General features: G+C 39.4%; 2 protein-coding genes across 2 annotated transcripts; one reads left to right on the top strand and one right to left on the bottom strand.

Moving 5' to 3' along the window:
- The first annotated feature begins 2222 nt into the window (after positions 1-2222).
- LOC122993243 (Y+L amino acid transporter 2) lies at positions 2223-8495 on the top strand. Its single transcript, XM_044367230.1, has 10 exons — positions 2223-2424; positions 2646-3178; positions 4323-4448; positions 4527-4671; positions 5257-5380; positions 5579-5682; positions 5797-5893; positions 6063-6212; positions 6987-7170; positions 7525-8495. The coding sequence occupies exons 2-10, from the start codon at positions 2659-2661 to the stop codon at positions 7617-7619; spliced, it is 1545 nt and encodes a 514-aa protein (XP_044223165.1). The 5' UTR covers positions 2223-2424; positions 2646-2658; the 3' UTR covers positions 7620-8495.
- On the bottom strand, positions 8131-12264 carry wu:fc46h12 (uncharacterized protein LOC568958 homolog). The gene is made up of 5 exons (XM_044367235.1): positions 12079-12264; positions 11376-11484; positions 10488-10598; positions 9911-9989; positions 8131-9762 (listed from the first exon to the last, which is right to left on the bottom strand). Exons 1-5 carry the CDS (start codon positions 12174-12176, stop codon positions 9674-9676), a joined length of 486 nt encoding a protein of 161 aa, XP_044223170.1. The 5' UTR covers positions 12177-12264; the 3' UTR covers positions 8131-9673.
- Between the last annotated feature and the right edge of the window lie 1742 nt (positions 12265-14006).

Here is a 14006-nt window from a genome sequence, read left to right as displayed (position 1 = left end):
TAGAGATGGTAACATAACACCCAGAATGAGAGGGATGTGCGCGCGTCTGCATGTCTGTGTTTAGATTAAAAGTGGACAAAAGTGATCTGCCCTCAGATTTCTTTTGGGCTCATGTATTATTAGTATGTTCACTTCAAAAAATACCTGGAAACTTCCAGAGCTACAGTTCTTCCATGGACTCTGAGCAGAGATTAAAGGATAAATTTCAGCGAGCTGCTCTGTAGAGGTGTAAGATAACTGCAACACACGACTGGAGAAAATCAAACCGGCCTTGCTTGTAGCAGCGCTTCAGTGTACCTGCGCTATATGGTACAGTTTAAGTAGTTAATTGTTTATGACTCGTTCAACTTTTTCTACTGTAGCTGCGCTGCCTCACCTGCTCAATGACAGTAACGCCTGTTTATAAAATAACTTTCTCTGTCAGTTCCTTGTAGACAGATCAGTAGCATTCAGCAAAGGCATAATCCTGCTACAAGCAAGAAGATACAAATACACGTCACACCTGTTCAGTTACTACAGTCATACATACAGTATATATATATATATTCTTTGTGCCAAAAAAGCATTACAGTCAAACACTGATTTGTAGCTAAATGGTTACCACGGATGCTACATAACCACAACGTTCCTGGTTGGATTCCAGATAGGGAAATGTGTTGCTTGTCACACCCATCTCTTTCTCTCTCCCCTCATTTCCTGTCTGTCTCTTCGCTGCTCACTGTCAGAATTAGGAAAAAAAAAAAGAAACAAATGATTTCTGCTTCCATGACACAGTTATCACTTTCAATCTTTCTTACGTGTGTGTGTGTGTGTGTGTGTGTGTGTGTGTTATTAGGGCTGCATTATTTATTTTCTCGATTTGATCTATAAAATGTCTAAAAACTGTGGAAAAAAATCATCACTTCAAGGTGACATCTTCAGATTGTTTGAATTGTCCAACTGACATTTTAAAAGCCAAAGATATCCAATTTACTATCATAGAAGACAAAGAAAACGGCTAATATTTTCTTTTAAAAAGATGATGGAAAAAACTTTTTTTTTTTTTTTTTAAATTTTTGCTTAAAACTAACTTAAGCAGTTGTTTATCAAAATTGTAACAGTTGTTGATCCACTACTGATGAATCAACTTATCGTTTCAGCTCTAGTGTGTATGTTGTGTGCACGTGTGTGTGAACAGTTTCTCATTAACACTGCCTCCACTTCCTCAAAATGGGTGCTGAAATGACAGTATTGTAGGTGTGGCATTAACAGTCTGCACATCTATGAATTCAACACAGAAGAACATTTATTTTGTTCACATTTCTTCTTCTAAATCTCCTCATTTTAAGGATGCACAGTTTTCCCATCAAAAGGCCCAGAGTAAATTGCAATTCAGTGACGAACTTTTGGAAAGTGAGCCAGAGCAGGCAGTTCTTGGTAAAGAACACATTCTTTCAAGAAGTCATGTAATGTCACTTAGCAGCGGCCCACAGGAAGGCCGAGCGAGGTCAATATGCTTCCATATTGCCTTGTCTATGACAACTGTGCCTCATATTCTGCTTTCGGCCTCAACTATAATCAACATGCAAAAGCCTTTTTACACACATATCAAGCAATGTTGAGTGAAAAAAATGCGACAAATTTGATAGCCTGAATATGTTGTAACATATTTTGTACTGTAGATGATTGTTTCATCTTTTTTTATATATATATATATATATAATTTTTTTCTGTGATCTCATTTGTTGTATCCGTAGAAATGCCTTCTGCAAAATACCTGCATAATTTAGTGCTCATTATCATTATCAGTGTCAGTTCATCAAACAATTATACAAAGTATTGCATAAAGTTTGGTTGATGTGTAACTGTGGTTTTAACAGAAACAAAGGATTTTTTCAAATATTGTATCAAAGTCTTCAATAAAATGAGTTCACTGTTTTTACTTCTGGCTCATTTATTCTTGATTTCTTTTTATGTAACACTAATCCAAGGGCAGTTTAAGTACACAGTTAGCACATTTAGCTCATATAATGTTATCATCTATATAAAGCTGCTGATTGGGATGCAAAGAACAAAGATAAATAACGTAAGCAAGTGAGTGACTGGTAAAGTAGCAGCTATTAGGTTGATCACAATGTACTATGTTGACCCAGAAGCAGCTGGGCCTCCTCTGTCTTTGCTCCCTGGGGGCAGGGACGAGGTCTGCTCGTCTCTGAAAATAGCACAGGGGGGGAACACGAGAGTACGGTTCGCCTGGCGCTGGAAAAACACTGGTTGTGGTTGTGCGGGGCAGCAGGGATTGCAACATCGACCGTCTTGTTGCTACTTCTCAGATGTGATCTCACCAATGTTTCACTGCTCGCCTGGTTCAGAGAAGCCACAGTGACTTGAGAAAGACTCTACATGTTCAGAGGGACAAACACACCTGTTGATCTTTGAAATAAGGTAAGCTCACTTTTATATTCTTGTCATCAATTACTGCATCTGATAAGTATGTTTATTTTCATGTCTGGAGGCATAAAAAGTGGACTGTGTTGATAAATGTGGGTGTATATGTGATATTTGGAGTTGTTTACTTACATTATAAACTAGAAGAATCATGTCATTTGTTTGGAATCAAACAAACTTGTAATAATCTTTACTTGTTCTATGATCCTCCACTTCAGCACTGCTGGACTAATGGGGGATCTGCGGCAAAAGATGGGGATCATGTCCCAGACCATTTGTGCAAGATCACGGACTCCATCTGAAGAAGACTTGAAGGCCCCAACTGGTGGGAAAGGAGAGAAAATGCATTTGAAGAGAGAAATCTCCCTCATCAATGGGATCTGTCTCATCGTGGGCAACATGATTGGCTCTGGGATCTTTGTCTCACCAAAGGGGGTACTGATACACAGCGCCTCTTACGGCCTATCCTTGGTGATTTGGGCTATTGGAGGTATCTTCTCCGTGTTTGGGGCTTTGTGCTACGCAGAGCTTGGCACCACCATCACCAAGTCTGGAGCCAGTTACGCCTACATCCTGGAGTCGTTTGGTGGCTTTCTGGCTTTCATCCGTCTGTGGACGTCCATCCTGCTGATCGAGCCAGCCAGCCAGGCTATAATTTCACTGACCTTCGCCAGCTACCTGTTGGAGTCTTTCTACCCAACCTGCCAGCCGCCGTATGATGCTGTCCGCCTCATTGCTGCGGCCTGCCTCTGTAAGAAACACGCCTGTGTTTGAATGAGTTTGTGAGATGAGGTTCATCACCGAGAAAAACAGACTGCAAACAAAATTAGTGTGATTAATTGACAATCTCAAACTTATTAAACTCATCAAAATGTTTGCATGCATTCGGTACAATGAAAAACATCAATCAATGCCATTATTTTGACTTGTGTAGAAAAAAACAAGCAGAAAATCGCCATCTACCCTTCTGCCATCTAGTGAAATGTACACTCCACTGCTCAGTTTGGTCTCAGTCCAGCTCCGGATGTCAGCTTGACCCCAAGGAGTATTTTTCACTACTCTGCTGCAGGCAGAGATTGAAACAAAACACTCTTAAAGTTATAATTCTCAGATCATGAAATCAAACCCCATTTTTAATAGTATTTATGATCTGCATTTCTTCAACAATAGCCATTCAATGTATTTAAATTCTGTTATTACCTTCTTTATATAATAGTTTCCATTGTAAGTGGCAGAGTCTGACATTCCCACACTGGATTAAAATTGCCTTCACAGCTCTAGCCAAACGATGCAGCATGTAATGCAGCGACACTGTGTGTAATTTTATCTCACTGATATTAGCCTCGCTGTTTACTGTTCACTCTGCTAACCCGACATTTCCTCCTGCTGCTGCTGCTTCACATTGAAAGCATGCAACTGTTGCTTTTATCACAAAGGAGTCACAGGAAATGCAATGTATTTGTTAGTGTAGATATGAAAATGAGATTTTTTTTAAAAAAAAGAGCTTTAGTGCTACCTATGTACGATGACATGGGCAAAAACATCTGTTCAACCCGGTTACAGCCTCAGTAACCTTGTGTGAGACTGGCATCAGCTATAGTTAGACTGTCTGTGCTGTAGAAATATCACAGCCTGGCTTTGTGCTGTGAAGAATGCAGTTCTCAGGGTTGGTATTTGGGTGAGAGAGCAGCAATGCCAGTCATGAGCTGGTCTACAAAGAACTGAGTTTCTCTTTCTGTATCAAATACAACATGCGACCCATGTGACACAGAGAGAACTTGGTCAGTGGTCTCGTGTGGCCCAAACGCAACTAAACATGAAAGCAGAAGCTGTATCAGAAACTACATCAGGCCTCGTTCAGTGATCACATTGTCTCATTTCTCTGGTTTATCCAGGTATACTCATCTTCATCAACTGTGCCTACGTGAAGTGGGGGACTCTGGTCCAGGACATCTTCACTTATGCCAAACTCATGGCACTTCTCCTCATCATTGTTGTGGGACTCCTGAAGATAGCTAGTGGTAAGATGAAACAAAATGTATGAATGCATCAGTGGAAACAAGATAAAGTGTGTAAAACCTTAATTTGTCTCTGCGAAGGAGAAACAAAGACCTTCGAGAGTCCATTTGAGGACTCCTCCACAGATCCCGGTTCCATTGCTTTGGCCCTCTACTCAGCTCTGTTCTCCTACTGTGGCTGGGACACACTCAACTTTGTCACAGAGGAGATTAAGAATCCAGAGAAGTAACACACACACACACACACACACACACACACACACACACACACACAAGTCCATGTGGACATGTTTCCTGCTTTTGGTTCACTGACGAGAATTCTGCTCAGGCCTAATTTTGGACGGCGACGCTACTAAGTTGGAGTTTAATGGTGCTTCTGAGCAGATTAAATAGAGTCACTGTATGTTACAGTAAAAGGTGAAAGTTTATGAGACGCTCATTCATGAGCACTGATGGGATGACTGATTATACTGTGTAGTATCTTTTTATCCCAAATTACAGTTAGTCACACATTTATTTATCCTTTGTTTAACCAGGAAGTCTCTTGAGGTAAAATATCTCTTTTATAAGACTTGTAGCAGCATGGCCAGATACAATTCTTCAGCTTATTGATCTTCATCCTTGTTACTGTTTGTATTGCTCAGGTGTAGCTGATATGACTAGTGCAGTTTTAACAGAAACACATAGCTGGAGGGAATGAAAATGGTCATTGTGTGTATTTTTTTTTCATACTTTTTTAATACTTTTACTGCAGGTTTTCAATTAGTCATTAACCTCGTTGTCTGTGTGTTTATCTTCACTGTCTTTGTAGGAATCTGCCCCTGGCCATCGCTATTTCCATGCCCATAGTGACCATCATCTACCTGCTGACCAACGTGGCGTACTATGTCGTTCTGGACATGCCGTCTCTGCTGGCCAGTGATGCCGTTGCTGTGGTGAGGCCACAACAGTCACTTGAGTGAGATCTCTGCTGCTAAATATAAATACAGTTGACCCAAGCAGTTTTTCACCCTGAGATGAAAACAAGACTAAAGTGGAAGTTGCTTTTGTGGTGTGAGGCATTAATGTGCTGTTTTGATTGAATTTCTTGACCCAGAGCGAGAAGTTTGTAATTGACCAATCTGATCCCGCAGACATTTGGGAATGAAGTCCTGGGCCCTTTCAAATGGATCATCCCCGTTTCAGTGGCCATGTCCTGCTACGGAGGACTCAATGCTTCTGTCATTGCCGCCTCACGGTAATCACAAAAATACTGTGCAGGCACCTGATTTTATGTTTATATCATGATGAAACTGTAGGAGAATTTTCCCAGTCAATCTTTCCTTGTTCCCATCTTGTACCCATCATGCAGCTTGTTTTTCGTCGGAGCCAGAGAGGGCCACCTCCCTGACAGCCTCAGTCTGATCCACCTGGAGCGCTACACACCAATACCTGCGCTGCTGTTCAATGTGAGGAGCCTTTACTTCACTCTTCAATTCAAATCAACATCAAATACCACAAATGCATACACATCTGTGTCAGTTGAAAGGCTGCCACGATGTGCAGAAACACGCTGATATATTAATGAATGTTCTGTTAGAATGATAAGTAACTGCTCATCGTGCTGTGTGGCTGCAGGGCGTAATGGGCCTGATCTTTCTGTGCGTGGAGGACGTGTTCCAGCTCATCAACTATTTCAGCTTCAGCTACTGGTTCTTTGTGGGTCTGTCTGTTGCCGGCCTCATCTACATGCGCATCACTCAGCCAGACAGACACAGGCCTGTGAAGGTGCTGCTTTATTCACTCTTCAGATTCTTATTAAATATATTTACATGCATATGGTGTGTATATATATATATGTGAATAAATACATATATATATATATATATATATATATATATTATTGCACTTCCTGTAAGTGTTTCAAATATTGGTGTAGTTTGAAGTAACAGAATTTCTGCAATAATATCAAAAGTCCACTTTGAGCCCCATTTTTGTCTGTGTTACAATTAGATTAAATATTAAAGTTTAAAAGGTTTCATTGGTAACATGCTCATACAGTGTTCTTAGTGAAATGCAGAGCAGTATAGTGTTAAGGTTGTGCTTTAACGGTGAGTTTATAAAGGATAATAATTACAATAAGAGTAAAAATAAAGTAGTAGTAGTAATAGTAGAAATATAAATGATAAAATTCGAAGATAAAGATTATAAATATATATAATATAAGTATCAAAATGTTGAAGTGTATGGCCAGGTGTGTATGTGGGCTGTGCAAATTTTCTGTGTATAAAAATGTAAAATGTACATATGTTGTGAGGCAAACTATACAACAATATATTGTATACACACAAAGGGACGATGTGCTAAACAAGGCTGAGGCTGTACAAAGGTCAGAGTTCACCATCTTGATGATCTGAAGGAAGAAGCTTTTTTTAAAAAAAAAAAAAAAAATCCTCTTCAATTGACTTTGCTTGTTAGATGTTCATGTACATCCTAACATCAGCTGCCTGTTTTTCTCCACCATTTCACAAGCTAATCAAATGTGTCTTCTTCTCTCCACAGTTGACCTTGTTCTTCCCCTTCATCTACTGTCTGTGCAGTGTGTTCTTAGTCATCGTCCCTCTCTACGGAGACACCATCAATTCTCTCATAGGAATTGCTATTGCACTTTCTGGTGTGCCAGTCTATTATGTGGCCATTTACCTGCCTGAGGAGAGGAGGCCCACATTCATGCGCAAGTTAAACGGTAAGGTTTAGACTTAAATGTCTCACAGATCACAATATAATATTTCTGTGCAGTAGGGTGTGTATTAAATCTGTTAAATTCTGTCCTGTGTTTGATGAGTCATGCTAAAACATTAGAAAAGGAAAAAAAACCAAAGTGCTTAGTCATATCTTTTCTCCAAGAGTACATGAGTCATGACATGACTGTGTTCATCTTTATGCACTCTTTACCCAGTTTGTCATCTGCTCCTCCTGATTTTAAATCACTTTCGAAATACAGCATTAATCATCAGCTGTGATCAGAGTCAGCTGTATCTGACCTCTCTACTCCCTCTGTCTTTTCCCATCACCTCCCACATCTTTCCTCCTCTCCCAGCATTGGCCACCAGATACACCCAGAAGGTGCTCTACTGCTGCCTGACCGAATTTGACATTGAGACAGAAACACAAGCAGGTGGTAAAACACAATGAGCTGCAGACATCGCCCGTCCTTTACTAGCCTGCTTTTGGCCTCAGTCCCAACCGTGTGCCTGCGTTCTTGCTCCCGGAATGCAGAAAAACAAGGCCTTGCATGGACAGAGTGGCAAAGCACACGCTCACAACATTTGTGAGGATAACTTCTGCGAGGTCAAGTTAAAAAAAGGCCTGGCATCTCAAATGACTTACCAAGAACAAGCAGGCACTTAACAAACTGTTGCTTTCGTCTGTAAATGTGATATAATGTACTACAGAGATGAAGGGATATCTTCTGTGAGGACTGAAACAAAACAGCTGAAAGATGATTGCAGATATGCAACTTGTTTTTTAGACTTGTGAGAAGAAGTAAACTCATCACTTTTTTATTGTCTCACATTGTTTGATGAAGCATCAAATATGATTGAATTTTATCCTCTGATTGTCCTTATTTTCAATAGTTTGACATATTGTGTTTCATAAATGTAACCTTGTTTGTATTTCAGTGTTGCTGTTTTTAAGTAAATGCAGCATGGTGGCTCACTGGTTGGCACTGTTGCCTCACAGCAAGAAGGTCCTGGGTTTGAACCCTGGCCATCTCAAGTCTTTTCTGTTTGGGTTTCCACTGTGTGCTCCGGCTTCCTCCCACCATCAAAGACATGTATGTCAGGGTTAATACTCATGTCAGTGTCCCTGATTGAGGCAAAAGAACTGGAGCTGGTCCCTGGACACTGCACTGTGGCTGCCCATTGTGTGTGTGTGTGTGTGTGTGTGTGTGTGTGTGTGTGTGTGTGTGTGTGTGTGTGTGTGCGTGTGTGTGTATAGGATGGGTCAAATGCAGAGGATCAATTTCCCCATGGGGATCAATAAAGCACTCTTCTTCTTCTTTTTCTATTTTGACAATTTTAATGAAGCTTTTCACCAAATCTTACAACAACACACACCCCACAGACATTACAGTGGATTATCTGACTAACCTAAACTGTCTGCCTGTGGTTTGTCTGCACACACTGAGTCATGCAAGCTGTTATCTGAGATACTTTTATTAGAGGTAAAGCACCTTGTAGAACTGAGTTGTAACTCACAAACTACCAATTCACCTTTAGCAAGCTGCAAATTCTCCACAAGAGGGTGCTGTTTCACCATTGTAAGCTCAGTTATTCATATTGCAGCCATCAGTCCTTCTGAAACATTAAAGCTTGTTCCTGCTCAGGGTTTAATTTCCATAACTTTGGACAAATTGGCATCCCCTACTTTATTTTTTTTTAAAGGAAACATTCATGATTTTAACAAAGTTAAACAATGATACATTTATTGGCAAACAAAAAAACTGCAGCTCCAATGAAGATTTACAGGCACAGACGATGACTTACATCATCATAACTTGGTGTCATCCATATCCATAATATTCACAAACATTTTTCAAAAATGTTCCAACCTTTTAGCTGTAATGTCTGCTGGTGACCATCCTTATCTACACATATGGAGTAAACAACATGACATATTGATGAGTAAGGGTTTGTTCCAGCCATCGTTACAAATGTCAGTGGGATGTTAAATGAGAAGTTTGGGTTTCACTTTGGCTCTCTGTAGCATGTAGCTACTACTCTGTGTTTTTGTGCCTCATGTAAACAAATCAAACTTGGATTAGGGGTTACATTTGATAAATACAACTTTCTCTTAATTTCAGCATATAAAGAGTAATTCTGGTTTAAAGCACTTTAGCTGCTTTCCAAATAGATTTTATTTTTATTTCATTACTTTTTCTAAGAACAGACTGCTCACAATCACCAATATTTAAATACTATTCAAGTAAAGTCTGTGAGCACTGGTGGTTTAAGAATGTAAAAGTCTTTGTCACTAGTAACTGATTTGCAGCTGGTTTCGGAGAAAATACAGTTGAGTTGAATATTTTTTTAATGCATGTTATAAGAAAATGATAACACTTGAATAAAAAAAACAATGATGCACATGGGAACAAAAGGGAAAGCAAAATACACTCTTAAGAACCAATCTTTTCAGAGCTGTTAATTCTGCATATGAAGTGACATTTGGAGTCAGGAAGATGTACGTTATAAGGTGCAGTTGGCCGTATCAAACCCAGGACAGATCCACTTGTTGCTAAACTCTTTGTATCCCTCAGCATCGACCAGTTTACTTCCTGAACAGGGAAAAGCACACACACACACACACACACACACACACACACACACATTGTTATCATGATATCCTGGTAATGAAACCTGAGGTCACCAGCATAGTCCACTTTTGTGGCATCCAGGTCTTATCTAAAGAGAGATGATACTCACCTGACATCAGGTTCTGGAGGCTGCAAAAGTTGGTGCTGTTATCAGCAGGATCTTTGGTGAACTCGGACACGGCTTCTCCCTGCACGTTAGAAACATCAGAAGATGTTTTTCATGAAGCACCAAAAGGGAAACAGTATGTCTGAGAGGAATGTCTGTGACCAAAGCTGATTAACCCTCTGAACTCTGATTTCTCCCTTTAAATTGCTTTTAGTCAGGAAAATAACATTTTTCCTCGCTGTATCACAACATCACACACATACACTGTCTGCTTGTTTCCTCATTTTATTAAAACTATATGACACTTGGTTAGATATTCAAACCCCAAATTCAGTGTGTTTATGATAAACAAAATTGACACAATTGGTCAAAAGTCGGCCGGACATATTTTTGTAAATTTTGGGATCTAAATTTGGAATTCACTTGAATTAAATCCTGAGGTCTTTAGTAAAGCTTGTTGTGAGTCTGGCAGAGTTGAGGAGGATTAAAAGGATTGCTTTAGAGTGAGGGCACAGTTTAGGTTTTGTAAGAGCTGCATCTCATCATGTCTGTTTTGCTGATTCAGAAAGGTCACACTTACAGTCACTTTGCAGATGGTAGACTGCTCCAGAAGGAACTCAAGGTCGCTCACTCTCCTCGTGCTCGGAGACGTGTGCGTGGCTTTGATCACGTAAGGAATTGATGACACAAGCTGCAGCACATTTCAGATTCAGAAAAGGCTGACAGAAACACTGTATATTGAACTTTTTGAACAATTACATTCTGTGGATCATGTACTGCTGTTTATGGTTAAAACCATAATGCCTGTCAGCCACTTGCCAAGATTAGGGGGCTTTAGTGGTTCCAGTTTAGCCCCAAGCCAAAGTTATTAAATTGTTTTGTCATATCACGTTAGGACCACCACTAAAGACAGAGAAACCTAAAAAATGTCATTTAAAAGGCAAAAGAAGCTGGGGAGGATCCTTCTGTAGGCAGCATGAACACAAACAGATCCAAAACATAAATAAAATCAAAATAAGGGCAAGAACAACAAATCAAGAGGAATGTTACATAATGTATCAATAAGCACTGAGGTACAAAAGCTACTTTCAAGAAGAGGAAGAAGGTGTGTTCACTGAGAAAAACTGGAAAAAACACATTGTACTGTTTAATATCTCATAAACACATGTGTGTCATCGGCATATGAAAGGATAAAAGGTGTTTTCAGTGTTTTCTTCACCTGCTAACAGACACTATCGAAGTGTCCAAAAGTTGTGATGGTCAATTAAAAACCACTGCACTGTGGACTGTGTACATAATTTATTAAAGATGTTTATATAATACACAATAACTGTCTTTGCTAATGTCCCTTATAAATTAATGCTGAAAATGTTTTTACACACAAAAAAGCACTTCTTTTTCTGGCTCCTAATGAAATAATTATTAATTATTAATTCAACAATATGTTAGTTGACTGAGATGTACTGACCTCATATGAGCACCTCTCTCCTGCATATAGACAGCTCTGCCTGATCTGCCAGGCCTTGATCTGGCTCACCAGAGATCCTTGGACAGTTTCGCACGGGATGCCGAACAACCTGCAGAGCAGAGCAGTGAGTGTAAGATGTGTTACTGTAATGTTATTCATAAACAGTTAAGGGCTCCAGTATTCAAAAACACCACAAAAATATTCGATTAATAAATAACTTCACTTATCAGAAAATGCTCCGGCTTTATATTCTTTCAATCATCAAAATTTCAGTTTCTCTGCACTGATACGACTAATGTGAGTCTTGTGAGTCCTGTAGTCTCCACATATCCAAGATAACAAGCGTAAGAAATCACACTGCACAGAACTTCAAATTCATCTACTTCATCTAACAAGCATTTGACCCTTTTATGCCATGATGGCGGTGTATTTCAAGAAATCCAAACACCATCATAAAGCATTTTCTATGTCTTGCTGGTCACATGATGCTGCATCTGCTCTGTGAGCATTAATAGCAGAAACACCAGCTGCAGCAGGGACATTAATAGTCAACTAAAATAGTTTTACATTTTAGAAAAATACAGAAAATTTTCCATAAAAGCCATAAAAGCATAAAGCATAAAAAATCTGTAAATAAAAGTACTTTAACTGCTTCTGTATCAGTGCTCACTACACATAAATGCTCAAAATTAATCTACATTACCATTTGACTTTGCAATGTGAGGTGCGGTCTGCCAGTGAGATGGTGAGTGTGGCCCCCAGAACGAGAGCTGAAGCTATCAACAGGTATCTCAGGTCCATACTGAAGGCAGGTGGGTTTCAGGCTTGTATCCAGTGTGTGCTCAAGTGTGCGGACTTCTTCTGAATGTCGGCTCAAATGGCCTCGAGAGCTTAAAAGGGAAACGCATGGGTCATGTGGAAAACTGGAAAAGAGGACAGCGCAACATTGATTAACACAAACCATGGCATGAGAAAGGAAGAGACGAGAGGACACTGGCAGAAAATCTCAATATTGAGTCTTTCTACAGAAAACATTACACATAGAGAAAGCTATTTTTACGAGAGTTAGAACCCTTAAATCCTTCAAATTGATTAACACTTCATCACAGAAGCAGCCATTTCTTTCCACCATGTGTTCCATATTTTCTCACTCACTTATCTCTAGTGGTATCTTCCTGCTAAGATAGTTTTGGTTACATTTTGTCTCTATGGAGGTGAATAAGATTTTGTTTGTGGTGCACATGGCATCAAAAATTACATTTCAGAAAATAAACAGCTATGCCTTTTTCTACAAACAGTTTCCCTCAGGGTGCAAAATGAATTTTTTTGTACACCAGCCAAATGTCAAGTGAATGTTCAAATTTTACCAGCCACTCAATAGATTACCATTGTTTTGTTTTTTTGGCTGGTGAGAACCTACCAGCCACTTGCATATTTTACCAGTATTTGGCTGGTGGCTGGTGCTGATTTTGTGTCCTGGTTTCCCTGTAACTCTGGAAAATCTGCTAACTTTTTGTCAGGACTATTTCTTTGGTAGAAAGAATTTCTGATGAAAACTTTAAGAACATTTAGTTTGTATGTGTCTGTAAGTTTGATGCACAGTGATAGAAAAATCCATGTATTAGTTAAGGGAACACTATGATAGTCATACGGACATCATGGTCATCATGTGGAAGGGAGAGCTCTGTAAAGCTTTGTCTAGGTCTGTTAAAGGTGCCTCCCAAGGGCATCAAGGCCGTTAATATATACTAGTGACTTTCCTTTGTCTTGTCAGAATTCTCCACGGAGACTCTGCGGACTCTCCGTGTCTGCAACATATGTTCTGTTTGAATTAAAGAGACGCTTGACTTCAACCAACCTCAGTCTATTGATAATTTATCCATCACACAGTAATGAAAAATGTATAAATTAAATTTTAAGTATTTACATCTAAATCATGGTTGATGAGTAAAATCAGCTTTGAATTGTGTCTTGTGTCAGATGTTTTTTTTTTACTGGTACCACCTTAAGTCCAAGTCTTAAAATCAGTGAGCAGAAATACCAGAAGTATAAACAGAGTCTGGTCTGTCCTTTCCATTTGCACGCTTTTTGTTATATAAATTTGTTCATGCAACAGTAACTCTATTTCCACATGTTACGTGTGAAATGATTACTGAGAAGCTCTTCATTCCTGAGAGGAGAAATGAACAAGATAAAAGAAACCTCATCGACATATATTGGAGGCAGCCCTCAGAAGATGACTGTAGGGGACGTCAGGTGGACGTCATTAATTTGAAAGAAGTGACTGTTAACCAGGTGGTGTGGGTGTACTCAAAAGATGCTGCTGAGCTGCATCATGGGAAATAAAGGATTCAGCATTTTTGGAGCTTAAGTGCTTCGATTTTGATCACATTTTTCTCAAATCTGTCTCTTGTGTGTCTCCCAGCATTATGGAAGTGCAATTAATAAGTGTGGAATATTCCTTTATTCATGTGTTTTTATTTCTTTTGTGTCTTTCTCTCTTTGTTTCTCACTTTGTGTCTCACTTTGTTCTTGCATCAAACAAGTCTTGAACTAGTCTGAGATTTACAGGTACAATACACCGGAAGTATTGTGCATAACACACTGAGTCAGCTTTTTTTTAAAAACAGG

The sequence above is a fragment of the Thunnus albacares genome, chromosome 12 (genome assembly GCF_914725855.1).
Source record: "Thunnus albacares chromosome 12, fThuAlb1.1, whole genome shotgun sequence".
In the NCBI taxonomy this organism is placed as follows: Eukaryota; Metazoa; Chordata; class Actinopteri; order Scombriformes; family Scombridae; genus Thunnus; species Thunnus albacares.
The sequence above is the reverse complement of the archived record's forward strand: the minus strand, read 5'-3'. Positions and strand labels throughout refer to the sequence as shown.

Excerpts from the sequence above, each read along its gene's own strand:
- LOC122993243 (XM_044367230.1), top strand. The coding sequence starts at position 2,659 with ATGGGGGATCTGCGGCAAAAGATGGGGATCATGTCCCAGACCATTTGT. Across the intron at positions 4,672-5,256 it reads GAGATTAAGAATCCAGAGAA|GAATCTGCCCCTGGCCATCG; the intron begins GTAACACACACA and ends CTGTCTTTGTAG. Across the intron at positions 5,381-5,578 it reads CCAGTGATGCCGTTGCTGTG|ACATTTGGGAATGAAGTCCT; the intron begins GTGAGGCCACAA and ends CTGATCCCGCAG.
- wu:fc46h12 (XM_044367235.1), bottom strand. The coding sequence starts at position 12,176 with ATGGACCTGAGATACCTGTTGATAGCTTCAGCTCTCGTTCTGGGGGCC. Across the intron at positions 9,990-10,487 it reads CTACCATCTGCAAAGTGACT|GGAGAAGCCGTGTCCGAGTT; the intron begins GTAAGTGTGACC and ends TCTAACGTGCAG. Across the intron at positions 9,763-9,910 it reads CCTCCAGAACCTGATGTCAG|GAAGTAAACTGGTCGATGCT; the intron begins GTGAGTATCATC and ends TTCCCTGTTCAG.